Below are 21,737 nucleotides of genomic sequence, written 5' to 3' on the forward strand. Positions count from 1 at the left end.
TCAAGAAAATAACAATCAGATCAGTCAGTAATGAAAATAGTCATCGGTTGCAGCCCTACACACTAGAGATATGCTCAAAAGACATGACAAACAGGACAAATGTAAATACCTTGTCTGAGTGATTTGAATATATCTGATAATTTATACTGCCGGGCAGCACTTTCATTGTTGAATTTGTTCAATCAGTGATAGAAACATGTAAACAGATGCTAGTACAGCGTGATAATCAGCAGGAGTAAAACTGGCTGATGGAATCCCCAGTCATTAATTAATTTCAAGGAAATTTAAAATAACCCCTAAACACTGGCTTGTTATCTGCCAGAGTGGCTGGAAGAGCAGATAGAGGTTCTTTTAAGCTTAAAATAATTTCACAAGCCTCAGTGCTGCAGTTTTGTGTAGTGACAAGAATCTGGCAATACATGATAAGAGTTGGCACAGTAACACCAAAGCATGCTCAACTCCTAGAAGACATGTCCAAATCCACACACTGCTGGGCTCAAAAAATCAACTTGAAAGGTAAAAAACAACACTCTTATTGATTAATTTTAAACAATTTTTAGAGTAATTCCTCAGAATACCAAATGGAAAGAGCTACCACTTTGGGTGTGGGAACACACGTGACTGTAGAGTGACTGATTAATGGACAAAACCTTGCAAATGAGTCATAAGCAGAAACCTGAAGCGTGTGCTTTTGCACATTGAGTTTGGTTTGTGTGTACCCCTCCAAACTCCTCCCATAGCTGACGTGACAGCAGTGGAAAGCCTGACAAGTGCGCTTATCTGCTACTGCACATACACTGCAAATGCAATCTCATGCACCGCATACTGTTTTGAAAAGGATGCAGACATGCACAACACAGTCACGTGCACTCCTGTAAATTACACCTTTTCGTAACACTTCCTCATGCTCTTCAGTCTTTCATGTTGAAATCATGTGAAACTAGAAGCTGAAGCAGGAAAAATGCAGACTGCTGCTTTCATGCCCAGGTTTCCCCTTAACTTACCTATAGATTAATAAGAGGTTTTCGCATATATGAGAGTGAGACACTGGCATGTGCTTATCCTGTTGTTATCTTGCTTGGACAAGCCCGAAGGAGCTGGGAGTGTTTAGGAACGTTGCCTTAACAACAGGGTCTTCCCTAACGAGCTTTTTTTCTGGTTTTCAGTTCCAGGAAATAGATTAAGGTTGGGCTGCCCCAACAAATTCAACTGAGTGTAAGCATAATCACATGAAAGATCATTTTTAATCTGTCAAAAGTACTGTATTGTATAAAGTGTATACAATATGAAGAGGCAGAAAAACAAGCCCTCAAAATTAAACATGTCCGTGAGTATGAGGGATGTTTGACAGTTTGCTTGTGTCAGAGCTAGAGCAGATTTTCAAACACAGCAGTACAAAGGTAAGATCAGAAGATGACGAAACATGACCATGAATGAGGAATCTTCGAGTGTGTAATCTGCTCCAATTTTTGTCAGACATGCAATACTGCTTGTCTCTTATTTCTTCAGTTTTTCTTACCATGCAAGTGTACATTTGTTTTAGTGTAAAATAGAGGTGTTTGTGCAGTGCGATGAGTGGGGGGTTGCTGATTCCAACTCGGGAGAGACTTGGAAGCCAGACATTTCTCACTTTAGGAGCGACTGATATTGACACTGAAATGAGAATAGCTGGTCCACCTTAAAGGTCAGTCCACGTTAAGTGAGCCTGGTCAGGTCAGGCTAACCCATTGTTGCCAACTACGGGGCTAACCCCCTTCACTTTTCCAGCAGTTGTGGAAGCAACAGACGAGACTTTTCTTGGTTTTGAGAAGCTGCAGCATTTATTAACTCACCCACTGTAGCCTGTACTGTACATTTACTATTATATTGACAACTAACTGCTAACCTTTTCCTCTGCTCTGCTTGCATTCACCTTCACTTTTCTGCTGCACTCTCTGCACTCACTCAACCACACACTCACTATGCACACACATTACGCACTGCCCTTAAATGTCCTTTTGAAGAATGAGGAGAGGGAGGATTCTGGGATTTGATGCACTGGTCAATGACTCAAAACACTTCCATGATAACGTGGGGTGTTATCATGCTTGCACACCGTGCGAGTGAAAATCATTAGTAGCCCATTGATATTAATGATCATGGGAAATTTTAGCAGTGGCACTCATAATTCTGCAGCAGTGGTGTGCTGCTGAACAATGAATATAGGGAAACACTGGTGAGTGAGTTATCATTTATCTCCCCAGGTGGGATTTTTTGTTTTACCAGTTATACCACCCACCCTTAGTGCAGCCCTAATTTTCAGTTTTTATTTCGTTGAGGTTTGTTTTCTTACCAATGGTGCTGAGGTTCTGATGTGTTTTACTGGCATGCAAATTATTTAAAAAAATATGTCAGCTTTTGACAACAAGGCACCATGCTTCAAATAGATTTTGCAGTTGCTATGCAACTGCAGGACACATGAAAAGTGCCTTTAGCTAAAAACATTGTTCAGTTGACAGTCACTACATTCAGAGTGTTTTAAAACAGCGCAAAGCTTGTACAATGCATCTTTTGACCATATAAGTGTCTCCAGTAATTGTTTGGATTCACTTTTAAACCTAGAACAAATGATCTAAAACTATACCCATTTCAGGTAAATTGAGCTACCTCTAAACTCAAAACACAGTTATTTGTTATATATGGGGAAGAAAAGAGATTCTTAGGAAACAAAAGATGGACCTTGAGAAGTTTACGAGGTCTCCTAAACATTTAAAACAAGTGAAGTGTCTCAGTTTCACACTCTATAGGATTACAGTTTTGATTAGTGCAAAATTAATTTCTACCAGCCTATCTTTTATTTTTAGCGGAGTAGAAAACCCTCAAATGTCCGTATAAAGATATTTGTATTTATTACAGGGACTGTCTCTGTTTAACAAACATTCATTCATTCAAAAAAAACCAAAAACACCATGTGTATTCAGATGTATCTTGGTTTAGATCCACCTCTGTTCCCCTCCTACTCTCCAGGTTAGTTTATGTAACTGGCAAGGTAGAAAACAGGCGTAAAACACTTTTTGTAATGGTTAATTTTATCATTTCTTTACTGCTATCTTCAGCATGTTGTCCACTTTGCCTCTTTCACACTGATTTCTTTGCTTCTTGCTTTGTCTGTCAAACCGAGTACACATTGTACAGGATTCATGTGCCACTGACTTTAGGAGGTTGACCTCTTTGCTTTTTATACATGTTAGAAACTGCAGCTGCATTCCTCTCACATCAGCCTCAATGACAGGCTCTTTTTGCCTATTTGTCCCTCCTTTTTCACATTCCTCTTCTCTCTGTCTTCTCTCTTTTCCCATTCTTTTGTTCATATTTCGTTCTCTCTCCCCCACTCTCTCACTCTCTCTCTTTGTGTCTTGTCCCTATATTCCCCCCCCTCCCTCCCCCCCAGCCCACTCTGTCTGTAAGATGATAGCAGCAGTCGGGTTGCTGCCAACTCCAGGGGCCCTAATGAAAGCCATTCTCAGATGGAAGCAGGGGGAAAGGGGAACAAACTGTACACTATGTACTGAGCTGCAGCAATGAACATGCTTATGTACACTAGGGTTGAGCGACGTTAATAGTGATGTGCAATATATAATTTCCTAACTAGCTAAACAGATGACCAAATAAGCCATCTAAGTAAAAATCCTGACAATTTTAAGACTTACTTTAAGTGTATGTAGACACATTTACATCATACTATGTAAACTGGGGATTTTTTTGTATGGAAAATAACTTAATTTTAAATTGTAATGGCAATATTGCTCAGAAAAAAAATATCACCCCAAATTGTGCAGGTGTATCCAATAATGTCTTAATACGCGATGAGCACTGCCTGATGTAAAGTGTTAAATGTCTTTCTGCATTATCTTGATTTGCATTGCCTTATAAGGATAAACAGTTTGCCTGCATCGCCGCATTGAATCAGATGCTTTGGGGTTGACAGGACTTTCTGTGTTAGAAGGTTGAGTCAAGATTCATTGAAGTAAACAACTCCGTTTTCTGGAAGGGCCCTGTTACTGCTGGGAACAGGTGCTGGAGGGAACAGGTCTATTCTGCGGGCACTGCTCTACCTTTCCACTCTTTCTCGTTTTTCTTTCGATTATTTCTGTATTTCGGTTAATGCTTCTTCTTTTGGGCCTCTTTCTTGCGAGAGTTATTTGTAATGATGATATCATTGTCCTGTCTCTTTTTTGTTTGGTTCCAGAGGGCGGCTAAAGAGCGTCTGGCAGGCTTTATGTTTAGATGCTGGCTGTATGCCCAGGTTTAGCTAGTGAGCTATGAGTTAACAAAGGTGGAGTTTGGCCTCAGTTAGGTACGTCTGGTCAACATGTGAGGTTTTTATCGTATTAGTTGCTGGTTTGCATGAGTAACATTACTTTTGTATCTGAAAGAAACTTTTTCCAGATATGTATTGCTATAGCTGGATTACATTGTCTTTAATTGTAATAAGGTTTTTCTTACCGCAATAACTTCACCAGTTGGCATTGAATATCAAAATCAATAAAATTTGTAACGTAAGTGCCAACCTTGTAAGACATGCATGCTTCATAGCAACTGCACATTTGCTCATTGTCCACACATGGGTTTGTTTGTTCACTTATCATGTTGGCTGGTGAACATAGTGGTTGCTATTTGAACTCAAGGTTTATAAATAGACCTGTGTACTGCTGCTACAGGCAGGGAGAGCTACCACACTCGCTAACCTGCACTAAGAAAAGGTCAGGAGACACGCACACACTTTTCTTCTTGCTGTCAGATACACTGGTCCACTTTCACTGAAGGATGTCTGTGTCCCACACCTCATTGTTGATTCGTGCCTTCCTCCTCTTCCTCCTTTTTATTGTCTTCTCCTCCCTCCCTCATTCTCCCTGACTGCCTTTGTCCCCTTAATATTTCTCTTTCCCTGCTCCAGGATAAGAGGACAGTGTTGCCAGCTGTAAGCCTGTTGTGTAACTCTAATCTAGCCTAGCCTATACACATTCTCCCCCCTCTCAAGAGGAGAAGGTGTGCAGGGTGGTCCGTCTCAATTCTCCACTCACTCTTTCTTTACAGCACATTTCTGGCAATCCTAGCTGACTCACATACTTGTCTCATAGTCCAGTGTACCATAAGCAGGGCGAGGAGAGATGGGAACTAATTTGATTCCTTCAGCGGGAAAGAAGGGAAGAGAACAGAAGCATGGGATAAGTCTTCAGGTGTTCAGACTGCAGTAATATCACAGGCACTATAACATGCAGTGGCACGCTGGAGGTGCTGCCACAAGCAACTCTGGCAAAACTGTAGATTCTGGCTGTGGAGCAAACACCAGTTTCCCCCGTAGGTAGAGATCATTGACAGCGAAGTCAACATCAAGCAAACCAAAGAAAAGCTCAGTAATTTACTAATTTTCAGTAGTGCAAGACACGTTTTGTGGCGATCACCCCTTTATCACAGGGAATGATAATAATGTAACTGCTAGGGATGAGTAAAAAATCGATTCACATAAGAATCTTGATTCTTATCTCCGATTCAGAATCGACTAACAAATGTCGAAAATCAACTTTCTAAATGTTAGCAAATAACGTGTTGACTGAACGAAAAAGGCGAAACTCAACTGCAAGGGCAGTGCACTCATGCTAGTTATCTTGTAGTTCATCTTTTAAAAAAGGCAGTGGTTGCAAGCATTTTTTTGATTTAATGAGTAAATAACTAACTTTGTGAGATGAAAGTATACTGTGAATCTTCTACGCCTTCGCTCAGAGACTAATGTTAGCAGAGTGGAGCATCAAACTCCAGCAATAAGAAACAAGACCGGTTGACCAGCACACACTGCAGTACTTAAACAACTTAAACCAACTCTGAGGTGAAGAAAGTAACTCAGTGCTCAGTATGTTTCACCTCAAAAACCCTTTGCTCGCTCAGCGTCTTGTAAAACAATGTCTTTCCCTGGAGCTAACGTGTAGCAGAGAGGCTGTTCTCCACTGCTGGAGACATGACATTAATAACACAGTGGAGCACGCCGCCTCCCCCTCATTTTGTTATTCTCAGGCAGGACACTGTAAGATGCTTTCAAATTAATTAATTCATTAATTAATGCAGTTAACTTTTTAAAATACCATTTATGTTAATTGCCAGTTATCTTTCATATTGTATTTCAGTGGACTGAGGACACCAGTGAATGGTTTAGCACACCATATACTGGAGCAAGAGACTGAAAATGGCGCCCCCTATTCTATTCATTTAATCGGGAATCGATTCGGACACCCATGAATCGGAATCTTAAGATTCCCAAAGATTCACATCCCCTGTAACCGCAGTTACTTAAGACTCCTTTGAGCAATTATCAATACCCTATTTTCTGTAGCTAGATGAGGCAAATCCTCCTGTCATTGCTCTATCACAAAGTTAGTAATTACTTTGAGTATTAATAGCAGGACATGGTCTGATCATAATTCGATTTCAAAATTAGTTTTCAAATGGGCTTTATGAGAAGTATCCAGGAAGAAAACAGAATTCTTTTTATTTATTCATTTGTGTGTATGTGTTACATCTCAGCTGCAGTGGATTGATATAAAAGCGGATGTATTCTGTGAGAAAGACAAGTGACATTTCAAAAATGCTGGTGGGGTGGATTGGTGATGTTGTGATTGAGTGATTCACAAGTTGAGTATTGTCTTTGAAGTCATAATAATGGGCACATACTGTATGTTGAATTAACCTTTTCCCCTCTTTTGTCTGTCTTTATCTGCAGTGCCAGAGCATACCAAGTCCAGGCAGAGTCCTAAATCTAAACCACGCCCCCCCTTCCCCCCTCCCACACACAAACACACACATTCAGTCTTCAGCACGTCCTCAGCAATGCCAAGGAGGCCTGATCAGCCTGCTGCCCGCTCTGAAAAGCCCTGCCTCTTCACCCCAGATCCTTGAGGCTGTGCCCTCTGAGCTTTAACAATTGACCTCCCCCTTGTCGACCTGGGAACCAGAGGTCACCTGTTCTCCACTCAACCCGGGGAGGCCCTCCTGCCCAGCCAGGAGCCGCAGCCACGTGCCGCACTCACAGGTAAATTATGAAAAGAAACAAAAGAGCGCAAGCAAACAAACTGCGTTACATTCAATTAAATCTGTCTCTAGTTGCATACAGAGACACTAGCCTACACAACCACAATCTGCCAGTAAGAAGTGTTGGATAAACAAGGACACAATTGTACAATTACATTTATAAATGGCAAAAAATGTTAAAATGTGTTGTTGCTCACAGATCATGATGTGGTTTGTCTCGTACTATCCTGAATAGTTGGAATAGAAGTTATCTAGTCTAATTAGCATATGGCTACAATTTATTCAGAATGGCAGCCTTTCTGAATGACATCCTTAACATGATTCACTTGTATTAAGACTAATTTGTGGCTTGTGAATTAAAACACATACAATTTTTTAATTTTAAGCAGCATTGAGGTTTTTTTTTGTTTTTGTTTAAACCATTTCTAGTTTCCTGAAATTTTTTTGAAATATTTACAAACTTGTTGGTTGGCTCTGAGTTTATATCACAGCTGTAATATTCAGCAAAATAACTGGAACATTATCATTTTTTTGTGTTGTGCAGCCATACTGTCATCAGAAACAGTCTGAAACAGGTTGTGCTGAGGTGAAAAACATCCAAATCGACGATAAGCATTACCAAATTCAGCTCAGACAAATCACTGAGAACTACATGCTGAGACCCAGAGTTACTTAAATTCAAATGTTGCATTCATTACTTTGTATTACCATATGCATACACAACTAACTGCCAACTTAGGTTCAGCAACCAGCTGTGTCTCTCTACTAATACTCTTCTACTTGCAAGCTCTTCTCACTTTGAACCCCTCTGACTTTAACACTCTTTTTCTTTCTTGTTTGCTTGATTCTCATTGAATGATCTGTCTTAACTATTTCTTTTTGGTCATGCACCATCTCCCACTTTGTTTGTTTTCTGCCATTTTCTCTAACTCCCTCTAAGTCTGTTTGACAGTCTTTCCTCTCTCTGTTTCCAGGCATGGCTCCCATTCGGGATTCCGTCAGCCACTCCCCTAATCAAACAGGTGACTACACATTGCCTTCTTTCTTCCCCATTCCTCTGCATTTCATTCTTCCTCCCAACGTCTTACTTTGGCTCTCTGCTGAGAGATTGTCAGACTGGATAGACACAGTCTGACCTGACCTTGACTGATTATGTGTTTTATTCATGGCATATCAGAGAGACAGGGAGAGATGAATGAGTGTGAAAGGGTGCAAGAGGAGATTTGGCAACCGAATAGGATAAGCGCCACAGAGAGCTGGCAACCGTTTTATGTGAAAGTGAGAGACACTTCGAGTGAGATGGAGTAAGAGATGGGCTGCCAATTGGTTCGAGAGGCTCATGGTTGGTAGGTCACAGTTTTGGTCTCAGCAGCAGACAGCTGGTGAGGAAATGGGAAAGTGAAAACAGAAATAAACGGTAGATGTTTTCATGATGGAAAAATATGAGGACTTACCGTCAATTCTTAAATAAAAGCTGGTATTTATATGATAAAAGGGTGCTGGGCAGCCTCAGAGCCATTGCTTTGGGCATACTGGTCTTTATACTGTAAGTCCATGGGACAGGGACATCAATAAAGAAAAATCTCTTCACCTCTAACACCGTCTTTTTTCTTTTTGCTCGCAGACAAAAAACAAATGACTGTTTTTTGAGATACTCTCCTTTCAATTATTTGGTCTTACAACATTTCAAATCACCAACTTTCTGGCAAAAAACTGTGAAAGAAAAAATTCTATTTTTTCTATTTGGCAAAAAAACTACTATTGAGTCAACTTTTTTTAATATTAACTAACCTTGTTAGTTAGTTCACCTTCAAAGTTTCTACCACTGCCAACACATTGAAAGACATCTATTGTGAGTTATTATCAGCAACATCTTTATACATCAAAATTAGCTTACCACAGCAAATGAATGCAAGAATGCTGACAATAATATGCTGAGAATTTCTGTGGTACTGCAAATTCAGGTAGTCGCCATTATGACTGAATGAGTGTGTGCATAAAGACTATGAAACCAAGTCTGTATCTTTTTAGTCGCCACCACCATGTCTACTCCATTTCCTCCTCTCACTCACTCCCTCCATCCTTCCTCCCTCTCTTCACACTCATTTGCCATCTCCCCCATGCCCTCCATCTCTCCTCTCCTGCTGATCTTCGTCCTCCGCCTCCCTGAATCCTAGTTTATAGCTTTGGCATGCTTTTGGGTCCTGCTGTGGTGACAAAATGGTGGCAGCTGCGTCAAGGCTCACGCCTGGCGCTGATCACACCCTGAACAGTTGGACAGCTGAAGGTTGGAGGGAATGGAAGAATATAAAATCAACTGTGAATGGGAGGAAATTTAAACCACATCTGTTTTATCATTTCATTTTGTTTAATATAGTACATCTTACTGACATAATTTTTTGACAATGATAAATCAGTATCTTCTGTTAATGCTTTACTAAATTTACTCAGATTTTGTTTTTGAGCTACAAAAGAAATTCAATTTTTTAAAATCTCTAATATAACCTTTATCCTCTGCCATGTCCACCCTTCCTCTTTCCAGGTCTGGAGCATCCTGGCTTAGACTCGCAGTATGAACCTTCTCCCTGGTCCTCTGGCTCTCCCTGCAGCAGTGACAGCAACAGTAACTGGGGAAAAGTCCTAGTGGACGGAAGCACCGACAAACCCAACAACCCTTCTTCAACTAACTCTTCCGTCTGGCCCCCCTCCTCCTCTTCATTCTCTTGCTCCTCGTCTTCTTCCTCCTCTGGCTGTGGGTCAGGATCAGACCCTGAGTTGGCATCAGAATGCATGGACGCAGACTCTAGCTCCTCGATCGGCTCAGAGAAAAACCTCGCCGCTGTTGCTGTGACAACAGTGATGATGATGTCAGCAAATGCTTCTTCCTCTGTGTCTTCTACGACTTCTTCTCCCTCCTCTCCTATGGTGACTTCTGCCATGATGGTCGGCGTTTCAGTGAACGGAGACAGCAACGGCAACAGTCGTCAGGTTATTGGCGGAGGAATGGGAACCATCAGTGGTGCAAATAATGGAAATAATAACATCACCGGGCCCTCCCACTTCTCCGTCGCTGGGTCCAGCAGTATTGGCAGCAATAACATGGGTAACCACAACAACAAGCTTGTCAATAGTGGTGTATGGGGTACCCAGTCAGGCAGCAACATGATCACCACCGGCGGAAGCGCCCCCTGCATCAATGGAGGGTTAACCCAAAACACTTTAAACCCAAATGCCAACCACGGTGCCTGGCCACAGAATCCAACCCCAAGCCCAGTGTCCCAAGGCCAACGGCCTCCACAGGCTCAGGGGATGAGTTCCAAACTGGGTATAGCTCCCCAACAGGGCCCCTTGCTGGGCTGGGGTGGCATGGCAGCTCCAGACAACAGCAGTATGATGGAAGACACTGAGGTGAATAATGGTACAGCAAGCAGCAAGGTGTTAGGAAGCAGCAACAGTGGAAATGGTGGCCTGCAGCCTACCAACCTTAACACTGAATCCAATGGACCAAATAACACTATAATGATGAATACTACTACTACTACTACTAACGCCACAATGACCTCTAGTCCACCAAACTCTACCGCCTCACCCCAACTCAGCGGGGATTGTTCCTGGGGTTCCATTGGAGGAGGGAATGGGGGTCCGCTGGCCAATGGAAACCCCTCATCAGCCCCCCAGCACCCCCAAGGAGAGCTGGGGGGTCCTGGGGCCTTCGGTACGCCTTGGGGCACAACTACCTACCCTGGAGACAATTGTCCCCCAAATGCAGACACTGTGAACCCCCAAAACCCTGCCTTAATGCAGGCTGGGAACCCCCAAATCTCTTCTACTGCTGCTTACAAGAGTAATAATAACCACAATAACACTGGGGCTCCACGCTGGGACCAGGGGCCCGCCAATAACCCAAACCAGCCTCAGAGCAACTTGTCCTGGGGTGTTGGCTCGAATCAAATCCCAGCCTCTGCAGGCCAAACACCAGGAACTGGGAACCAAACTACAATGGGCCCTCCAGTAGGGATACCTCGCCCCTGGGGAAGCAGCGCGTCTTCTTCTTCCTCTTCCTCATCATCCTCTTCAACATCTAACAACAAGATGTCAAATGGAGAATGGGGATCAACAATTCCTGGTAACAACCATACAGATGCTGGAAGTCATAAAGGAAGTGCTGCCAACAATGGCTGGAAGAGCCTGGAGGATGACGCCATGGGCATGGGAGGCGGAGGGGGAGGAGGAGGAGGAAGCCATAGCTTAGGCAGTGTGACTGGAGGATGGGGTCGCTCTGGAGGAAGTGAGGGAAGCGGCGAGAGCTCCGGAGGCCGATCCAGCTCAGACAGAGACAGCAGCCAGCCAAAAGGGGTAAACCGCAGAAAAGGTACCCTTGCTCCAACAATAGTAACGGGTCTGAGCCGGGCCGATTTGGACCCAAGGGTTCTGTCCAACACTGGATGGGGACAGACACCCATACGGCAGAACACCGCCTGGGATGTCAATTCTCCTAACAATCAGCACCAGGGTCCCAGGGGAGATGAAAGAAAGCATAGCAGTGGAGGCTCCGGGTGGGGCACAGCAACACCGGCAGCTCCTTCCCAGACCTCTGGAGGTATGTGTGTAATCTGTATGAAGCTTGGCTCATCTGAATGTGTTTTAGGGACATCGACAGAAACATTGAAAATTAGAGGAAAAATTGATATTGCAGAACCCAGCAAAATAATTGATCTCTCTTTCATGTATTTGCAGGTTGGGGGGGTGGGCCAGGTAGCTCAGGCCCAGATACAGGAGGCTCTGGCTGGGGAGAGCAGAGGTCAACCTCTGGGTGGGACAGCAAAGTCCCAGCAAGTGGAGGAGGTGGGCAGAGTGGCTGGGATGATGGATCCAGCTACAAGGGGAACAACAACAACAGTAACACTTGGAGCAACAACATAAACAAAGATGACAGGTAATTTCTGTCTGAGTATTATAGAAATACTGATTATAGAGATGCAGAAATGTTGTTTGCATTGAATATAATATATTTCTATTGTTCATTTTATACTTTACTAAACACCTTTTTTTTCCAGATCTAATACCTGGACTAATGCGCCCAAACCACAGCAGGGCTGGGGTTCCAGTGGTGGAAATGGAACTGAAGGCTGGGGTAGCAGTGGAGATAGTGCCAGAGCCAGGGCCAACAACCACTGGGGGGAACCCCAAAAAGGTGCAGGCTCAGTGGGCTGGGACAGCGACAGCGACCGATCTGGCTCTGGATGTTGGAGTGAGCCAAGCCGAACCAACACCAGCAGCAGTAACACCTGGGTAGGGAGCGGAGGATCAAATACTCCAGACCAGAGCACTCCAAACCCAGGCTCCAACTGGGGCGACTCAGTCCACAAACCCAATCAGAGTAAGAGCCAGGGCTGGGGTGAGCCAACCACGAACAACCACGGAGCCCAGAACTGGGGTGAGCCGAATCCGAAGACCTGCAATGCCTCCAATGAGTGGGGAAAAGGTCCTGAATCCAACATGTCCAGAGGCAATCAAGGCCCTAACAAGCCCACAGGTAGTTATAAGTATTATTCATCAGAACCAATGACTGGGACAATCATTTCCCTTTGTTTATGAGCAAGTCCTCACTAATTTCATGCCTATTTGTTTAGTTATGTTTAGTAAGGAACACTATAGGGCACCAAATGTGAATTCTAGCTGAACTACAAGACTTATTAGTGGAAAGACATGAAATTGATGAACCACTTTTATTATTCCACCAGGCTGGCTGGGAGGCCCCATTCCTACAGGAGGTCAGAAGGAGGAAGTGGCGACTGGGTGGGAAGAGCCTTCTCCAGAGTCCATCCGTCGTAGGATGGAGATCGACGATGGAACTGCAGCTTGGGGAGACCCTGGTAAAATTGCTCAATCTACTTACATTTCTTCAAAAAGAGCTGTGCGAGGGACTGACCAGAATCATAGGAAATTTGAGGCTTTTCATTTTCAGCTGATGACTCACCATCTAATTAACTTTCCTCCTAGGTAAATACAGTGGTGGATCAGTCAACATGTGGAACAGGACTGGCCAATCAGACCAGGAGGCAATGGGCCCAGGCCCATCCTCTCAGCACCAGTCCCACCCAGCACACAACTCGATGCATCCTCCACAGCCCATGCAGCCTGTTGCCCAGGACAAAAGCTGTGCTTCTGGTAAGTTGGAATATGTGTGCATGCATTTACGTTCACACACAATTCATGCACCCATATGTTGGTGACAGCAGGCAGAGGCTAGATGAAGTCAGGTTAATTGACTGTAGTTACTAATTATCACCTTTTTATTACTAAAATACAATACATATACGGTAGGGTCCAAAAGTTTTAGACCACTCTCACATTGAAAGTGGACCCTACTGTACATGTTAAACATAGTCTAAACAACCAATAAATGCACTAAATTTAAACTGTCCAATTTCAACATTCACACAATCTTTCTTACAGTTTTGCCTGTGAAAAAACAAATAGATGGACAGAAAAAAATGGGGCATGTGCACACACACCTAACACATGCATATATGTGAATAATGATGATACTAATACACTTACTCACTTAGTCCCTCTTACTCCTTCTTCACTTTTACAATGCTTTTGTATTTTTTCCATTGACCAATTATACAAACTAATGTCAGATGCCCTAAATCATTTTTTAAAAATAAAATATGATATAATGGGACTTCCTGCAGTAGTTTATAATGGAGACGGACTAGAAGTTTAGTTGATTCAGTAGATTCACATGATATCAAAATAATTTAATTGAAAACCAATACATAGGCTAGAGAAGACATGAGATTAAAAACATGTTTCCCCTTAAAATAACCTTGTTTACTGTCATTGAATAAAAGTGCATTCATGTTTCTAGTAAAACAATACATTAACCATCATTGCGGAATGTCTTGATTAACTGTACAGTGATGCAAGCCCCTGTACCCCACTAGCTGGCTACTCCATATCCTTATGGAAAGCCCTGCTCTCTTGAATGACAGTGTTTCAGTGAATTCTTATGCATGCTGTGACTGTGGATTGCATTACCTTTCAGATAAACATGGGTTCACCCACATTCATTTTAGTTATGAGAGAATATTAAAATGCATATAAAAATGTAAAAAGTTACAAGGATACGAGTCAGTTCCTACAATGGTATGAGCATGTTAAAGCAAGCCTTCTAGTGCAGTGTGTAAGCCTTAGGAATGGATAAGAAGGTGCAAGACCCTCCAACTCACTCTTTTTTGAAATAAGGACTTCAAAGGATTTCGACTTAGATGGTGAAAACACAACAAGTTTGGATGCACTCACAAATGCATACAAAAGCATATACAATTTGCACAGAAGCATAGAGAAAAAACAAACACGTACAGCCATTCTCCTTCATCTCCCTACGGTGTTGTCTATGTTGAGGGCTTTTTGTAAAGCTGGTTGAGTCATCCCTTTGGAATGCTAAGAGCATCGATTTTTCTCGTCTCTCACTTGCCTTTTTTTCTCCTCCCTTTCTCTCTCACTCGCCAATTCTGCTTGCTGTAGAAACACAGGCTTTTGTTAGGTTTCAGAGAAAGAGAGAGACCATGAGAGGGTAAAGGACAAGGTCTGGTGACTGAGTAATAGGAATGGGAAAACTAAAACGTGTAAGGAAGCTATTCTGTAGAAGTAGGCTGAGAGGGGGACTAGAGGGAGGGTTTATTAGGGTTATTCAAGGCTGCTCACTAGTGAGCTAAGGGGAGCTGCAAAGTGGATGGATAGGAAGGGTGGGGCGAAGTAGGCAGCTACTTAATGAGAAAAAAATCCGGTTGTAGATTTTTGCGAACACTGAAAACAGCAACATGGCAAATTAAGAGAAAATTATATAACAATAGACGTATACTTGGACACAAAATTGAAAAATAGACTCACTCTTGTACATTCAGATGTTCTTTCTTAGGAATCCTTTATTTTTCAGTCTGTTGTGCTGGCAACTAAAATCTACAAATTGTCAAACACAGTCATATGCACACGCAGAGACACTTGTGTCTCGTTCCCTCTTTATTCTTCGATCACTGATGCACCTACATAGACAGGGAAACATAACAATAGATGCTGGCTGGGGTTATAGATTGTCAGTTGTTGTGTGTGTATATTTATCCATGCAGTTGCATACAGCGTCCGAAATTAGCACCCGCCAAGTGCCAAATGCAGGTGGATTTTCCGTTTGGCGAGTAAGTCTTAGAATGCTATCCGTCACACTAGCGGGTAAATGTTTGTACCAAAATAGTAATGTAATAAAATACCTGACACGATAGCCTCACAAGAAATTACTTGTGTTTGTCCCTATATAGTGTAGAAATGCGCACTAAATGTGTTTTTTACATGCGTCTAAACAGTGCTGCGAAACTGTAGGACTGCTTGAGATGAAGAAGAAGTACTTTATTGATCCCTGTGGGGAAATTGATCTTCTGCATTTGACCCATCCTCTACACACACACACACACACACACACACACACACACACACACACTAGGAGCAGTGGCAGTGCAGCACCCAGGGACCAACTCCAGTTCTTTTGCCAGTACCTTGACAAGAGTATTAACCCAAACATACATGTCTTTGATGGTTGGAGGAAACTGGAGCACTCAGCGGAAACCCACACAAACACAGAGAGAACATGAAAACTCCACACAGAAAGGACCTTGGATGACCGGGCTTTGAACCCAGGACCTTTTTGCTGTGAGGCAACAGTGCTAACCACTGAGCCACCCTGCTACCCAGACCGTCTCAAGCGCCCCTAGTTTTACAGCACTGTTCACTGTACGGGACATCCGCTACTCTACATTGCAGCTTTCCGTTTAACTGTCACTTGCTGCTGGTCTGCTGCTTGTCACAGTGTTCAACATATTACCTTGTTATGTCAATGAAATGTACTGAAACAAATGTATATGTGACACAAAAAGGCAATTTATTATTTAAATATGCTTGGCCGGTGGATCTTTTTCATCTACCAGTCCCCAATTTTGGACACTGATTGTGTGATTTTTGGAGTTTACAGTTAATGGATCTGCTTCAGTGTATGCATGTATATAACAATCTGTGTATATATGTCTACCTCTGTGTGTCTGTCTGTTTTAGCTGTGTGTGCATGTTTCTTTGTGTTTGTATGTGCATGCGCTTATGTTCGTGCATGCCCTGTCACATGAGGGACACTGGAGCCCGAGGCCACCCCATGATCTGTCCTATTTTTACAGGGAGGTATCCCTGGCATCTCCCCAAACGCCTCCTGTGGAGGGAGAAAGTAGCGGGTCAGGGTGGTCAGCTGTAACAGGAGCCTTTTGACCTCATACATACACACACACATCACATTTGAAAGTGTATAGAGACCCGCACACACATCTATACACCCACAAGAGTTAAAGTAAACAACACTTACATAAGCAAGTTGACGCAGGGTTCCCCAGGGACATGAACATGGCTCTCTCCTCAAGCTGTGTTCTCTGATTCCAGCAGAGGAAAAAAAACAATGAACTTGCAGCAGCATTGTAGTGTAAATATTAAAATGTAAGTCTGGTTCCAAGAGTGATTTAATGCCTCTACTTTGTCACCTTTTCCACTTGAAGCCACTCACCTTACAACTCTTGAGTGGCTAGACAAGCCTGATATGGCAACTCTGAATGGGGAGAGCTGTGATGCTGGCATGAAAACAAACAAATACCTTGATAAATGTGGCTTCATTACTCATACGTTATGTATTACTATATGAATATTCAGCTGTGCACAGGTTGCAGTGTCGAACTAAACAAGGTTTAGGTGTGTTCTGCCAGCAAAAATTAGACTTCTGATACCTGCCTTTGGCCTCAATAATAAAAGACAATTTAAAAAGAAGTAAGCAAATACTATTAATGTTTAGTTTAAGCTATCGGTTCAAGACTTAACCTCTGAATGTATGTCCTCATTCTAATGTTACTTTCCTCTCTTTTCGTCTAGGTTGGGGTGAACCTTACCCCCAGCAGAAGGAGTCCTCAACATGGAGGGAGCCCAGCTCTGCTCCGCCCGTGACAGTGGACAACGGGACGTCTGCATGGGGGAAGCCCATGGACACCAGCTCCAGTTGGGATGAACACGCCAGGGATAGCAGAGAGACTGGATGGGGCGGCCAGCATAAGTCTGGTAGGTGCACACATGAAATTGAATATTCCTCAAAAATCTCGTTCTGAAGAGAATTATGATGTTAAAATTATCTGCAGTCCTGACAGTGAACTCTGACCTTTCTGCGAAGAGTAGCAGGAGAGAGAATTTTCCTGTAGGAAAATGAACAACTGAATTGTATACAATCACTCGCTGATATTCAGTTTCTTCCTTTCCCTCCCTCCTCAGTAGCTCCAGGTCCCAAGCCCATGGAGACGTGGTGTGGTGAGGAGGTGTCCATGAGCAATAGCTGGGACCAGGAAGAGGAGGTGGAGATTGGCATGTGGAGCAACAGCCAACAGGACAACAGGTCCCATGACCAAAACACCTGGAACTACAAGCATAAAGGCTCCAACAAGGTCTGTCACCTTAGCTTTGCACATTTGTTCATCACAAAAAATGAAAACATTGACCCCCGCTTTAACCAAACACTTGCTGACATTAAAGAAAAGCAGTTTAATGTAAAGTTTGTTCTTTTCTTAACCATGTGAGTTCCTGACAGAAACAGCAGAAGTCTCAGTACAAAATAAAGGAATGCTTGAAATTTAAATGGTTAAAAAGGCAACCCTGCTAATGCTTCAAGTGTCTACTGTATATTGTAAATAAATGTATCTGCTGTGTTTCAGATGAACAAACCAGTCAACAAACAGGATGAACCCTGGATGAAACCCTTCATCAACCAGTTCAACAGCATGAACTTCTCTGTAAGTACTGATTCCCATTGTGCGTTAGTCATCTCTAAATGACTGTGTTGTTCTGTTGTCTACAAAACCTTTATGAAAAATGTGTTGGAAACAAAAACAAACCATGTTATCGTAGCACTAAAGCTATTGTTGCAGCCGACTTATGATTTTTGATGATTGTGTGCAATATTTATGCTTTTCTGTTTCTATAATCCCATTTTCTTGTCTTGTCCCCTTTCAGCGAGACTCTCCTGACGACTCCATGAAAACAGGAGGAGGGATGGTGCAGGACAAGCGTATGGACATGGGCGGTATGGGAGACTTCAATGGAGTAATAGGGAAGAATCCCGGGTCTCGACACCAGCTCCACAAGGAGTCTGCCATGGATCGCAGCCCTTACTATGACAAGGTATGCAGAAACACTGCTGTTAGCTGGGTCTAGTAGCGGTGGGGGTAAAATCATTAGTTGATAGAGGTCTGGTGAGTCTTTCTGCCATTGTGGTGATCATGAGGTAGGTCTAGAGAGTGAGAGAGTCTCTGCAGACATGTTGTCTGTAAGCTGCCGATTGTCTGCTGCTCTCAGCCCTGTTGCGCCCCACAGTGGTTGTTTTAACACACTGCATTTGATGTGTAGGCTATTGAAAGGGATGTTTCATTTGATACTTTCTGTTTGCATGACCTTGTATCTCATCTCACCTTTACGAATTATCAGTTATGCTTTGTTACTTATGAGCAACAAAAACAAATGAAAGATGATCACTAACATGCTTAATTCAGGGCTTGAAGTTCTCAGGCACCATGCCTGATTTCAGGCATAGAGCAGTTTGAAATTAATATAATACTTAATTCAGTACATTGTACATATTTCCTCCTGGAAAACTTTTCAGGCTCACAAATTGTTTCTTGCTTTAATCCCTGTTAATTGTTTATAATGGCAATTGACGGTTTTGCAAATGATTTGTAATTAGGCTTTAGCACAGTAATGATTCATTCCCTTTCATAGTTCTGTAGAAAGCTGCCGTGGGTTTGTTTGGCTTTGCTGCTTTTCCTTCTGCGCCTAAAGCTGCTTGCTCTCCTCTTTCACGCTTTCCTTCACTGTTCACTCTATCTTTCTGTCTCCACATTTCTTTCTCCTCCTACTCCCTTTTTCCAAAATTAACTCTTCTTCCTTTTCTCCTTCCCTCTCTGCCTGATGATGTGCTTCCTGTCCCTCTATGCTTGCCGTCCATCTGCTGTGCACCTGGCCTTGCTTCTGCAGCTGTCTGTTTCCCCCTCTACTTACGATAGTCCAGCTTCTGATGGACTCTCCTCCAATCAAAGCGTGAGCTTTTCCCCTTCCAATTCTGCTCAGCCTATCCCTTGTCTCGACTCTGGGCCATCTCCTGCCCACTCTAGTCCTGGGGCTGCTCGGCAGGTGAGTGCTGAAGGATGAAGAGGATGTTTTCTCTTGGTCCTGAGCCTATGTGTCTTATGTCCTGCCAAATACTCTTGGGATACTAATATCTATCACTTAATGTAAAGAAATGGAGATGAACTGAATCAGTGTTTTGCCTGCATTTTATATAGATGGAACTCCAGCAGGTTACCCATCAAAAAGCTGTTGAGATGTCATTTCCCACAATTATCTGGAATTTAATTTGTGATTGTACTCACTAACGACTTCACTTAACAGCCTGTGGTCACAAAGTCATTAACAGATGGTTTAGGATTGGTTGTTTGTCTTGTGTTACGTTACATTGAATGACAAAAAGTTGTTTCTTGACAGTTGTTTGACCATTACAACAATGTGTGTGTGTGTGTGTGTGTGTGTGTGTGTGTGTGTGTGTGTGTTTGTGTCTTCCTTGCTTAGAATGTAAACCCTATGTTGGGTGGCAGCAGTGTAGCACAGGGCCGTGGCGGCCCCCAGTCCCAGGTCCCCCCCCAACCCAACCTTCGTAACCAAGTGCCTCCGCCCATCCTGCCCTCTCAGGTAACACACATACACAAAAAAATTTCTTGTTTTTATTTCATTGATATTTCTTTAACTGGGCTGCAACACAGCTGCCATTGCTCTACTGCTCATTATGTTTTAGACCAAAAAGATTTCATCTCATTAGTTTAAATGTTGTTAGTGCTTGAGAAAAGGTGGGAAAATGCTATGTCTGTTAGGAAAAGAGGGATGATCCAGAGGACAAAAACAGTAAAAGAATCATCTCATTAGTTGATCGTTTGGGTTATTTTATTTGCAATCAGTGATGTCAATCAAATGTGATGTAAGAACCTCTGGCAAACATTAGTTTGTTTAGTCATCAATTCATTATGTAATTATTGACATACCAATTTTACAATGTAAAACAATTTCTAGATAATGGTGAGACACCTGCTGAAGAAGATATAAGAGAGAAACTGCATTTTCCAGCAGAAGTCTTCAGCCAAACATACTAAATATGTTATTAGTTTTGCCATCCCCTTTCTCTCTCTCCTGCTCTTGTTTTATTTGTGTTTAACATAAAATTAAAAAAAACTTGAATGTCATAATGGCAACTAAAACCAAAATCTTGTCTGTGTTCAGGTCCCTCCATCCCTGTTGAAGTACCCAGGAGGTAACGGAGGCCTGAACCCTCTGTTTGGCCCTCAGCAGGTGGCTGTGCTCAACCAACTCTCCCAACTCAACCAGCTGTCACAGCTCAACCAGATCAGCCAGTTACAGGTAGATTGATGGAAACACTTGAACACACACACATACATACATACAGGGATGGAAAAAAAATGAAATAAAAATTTCTGGTGTCAAAATATAGCATGGTTTTAGTTTTATATTCAGTGCTGTGTTGCACTGAGATGCTGATGTTAATTGGTGCAGTTTGTAAGCAACAAAGATGAGACACTTGAAACTGTATTAGAGTATTCCAAGATCCACATTTATAGTACCTAACTAACTGACAAGTGCTTATTTCTGTGAACTGAAAAGAGGCAGATCAGCTTTTATTTACTTCCCCCCCCCCACTTTTACCTTTCTCTGTCCACAGCGTCTTCTCCTCCAGCAGCAGCAACAGCAGCAGCAGCAACAGCAGAAGGCTCAGAGCCAGAGAGCCATGCCTGTGGGACGACAGACTGAACAGGTGCGTGTTTGTCCCTGAATCCTGCGTCATTTTAACTGCAATTTAAGAGTTTTTATTCCAGGATACTTTAGTGTGTTTAGTGTCTTTGGGGTTGCCTCATCAGTTGTCTCATCTCCTGTCCTTAGACACGTCCTATTGGTTCGTCTCCATCAATGATGCAGCCGCCACGACACCTGGACCCCTCCCTGCTGAAGCAGCCCCCACCCCTCAAACCGTACATGGATAACTACATGTCCCACAATACCCCTGACATGCAGAAGGATGCTGCCGCTCTTGGATCCTTCAGCAACTTCCCTTTAAGTATGTTATCTAACTATCATCTCACTTGTGCGGTACCAATTAAAACTTTGGACTTTCTCATTCAAGGGAATGTAAAATATTTATTATACAATGTATTTGAATGATGTAAATTACCTTTTCGTTATGTCAATAAGTGAGTGACTGACATTTTTTTCTCTCTCTGCTATTTCCTCTATTCCTCCATCCTTCCCATCAGGCTTGAACTCTAACCTGAATGTATCCCTGGACATGGGTGTTGGTGGTGGTAGTGGTGGTGGAGCTGTGAACTACAAAGAGCCACCCCAGTCCAGACTGAAGAAACTTTGGGCTACTGACCCTCTGGAGCAGAACAGCAAACCTGGTACAGAAGAACCTGTTTGTTTTTGTGACAGTACATGCTTGTAGCATCAAGCTAGAAACTGAAAGGGCCCATTTTTATTCTAAAGAA

At 42.8% G+C, this 21,737-nt stretch overlaps 1 protein-coding gene across 3 annotated transcripts in view; it reads left to right on the plus strand.

Moving 5' to 3' along the window:
• LOC137167996 (trinucleotide repeat-containing gene 6A protein-like) overlaps window positions 1-21,737 on the plus strand; it is a 43,576-nt gene that overhangs the window by 11,803 nt on the left and 10,036 nt on the right. The window contains exons 4-19 of one of the 3 annotated variants that reach the window (XM_067570390.1): window positions 6,755-7,063; window positions 8,037-8,084; window positions 9,605-11,662; window positions 11,800-11,998; window positions 12,120-12,598; window positions 12,807-12,938; window positions 13,066-13,233; window positions 17,026-17,208; window positions 17,419-17,585; window positions 17,853-17,930; window positions 18,151-18,318; window positions 19,759-19,878; window positions 20,461-20,598; window positions 20,918-21,010; window positions 21,136-21,310; window positions 21,507-21,650. In XM_067570390.1, the coding sequence (XP_067426491.1) occupies window positions 8,039-8,084; window positions 9,605-11,662; window positions 11,800-11,998; window positions 12,120-12,598; window positions 12,807-12,938; window positions 13,066-13,233; window positions 17,026-17,208; window positions 17,419-17,585; window positions 17,853-17,930; window positions 18,151-18,318; window positions 19,759-19,878; window positions 20,461-20,598; window positions 20,918-21,010; window positions 21,136-21,310; window positions 21,507-21,650 (4,348 nt within the window). In that variant the 5' untranslated portion in view covers window positions 6,755-7,063; window positions 8,037-8,038. Of the gene's footprint in view, window positions 1-6,754; window positions 7,064-8,036; window positions 8,085-9,604; window positions 11,663-11,799; window positions 11,999-12,119; window positions 12,599-12,806; window positions 12,939-13,065; window positions 13,234-17,025; window positions 17,209-17,415; window positions 17,586-17,852; window positions 17,931-18,150; window positions 18,319-19,758; window positions 19,879-20,460; window positions 20,599-20,917; window positions 21,011-21,135; window positions 21,311-21,506; window positions 21,651-21,737 lie in introns of all 3 variants that reach the window. The other 2 variants (XM_067570389.1, XM_067570391.1) reach the window with 2 other exon arrangements.

The sequence above is a fragment of the Thunnus thynnus genome, chromosome 17 (genome assembly GCF_963924715.1).
Source record: "Thunnus thynnus chromosome 17, fThuThy2.1, whole genome shotgun sequence".
Taxonomy (NCBI): domain Eukaryota; kingdom Metazoa; phylum Chordata; class Actinopteri; order Scombriformes; family Scombridae; genus Thunnus; species Thunnus thynnus.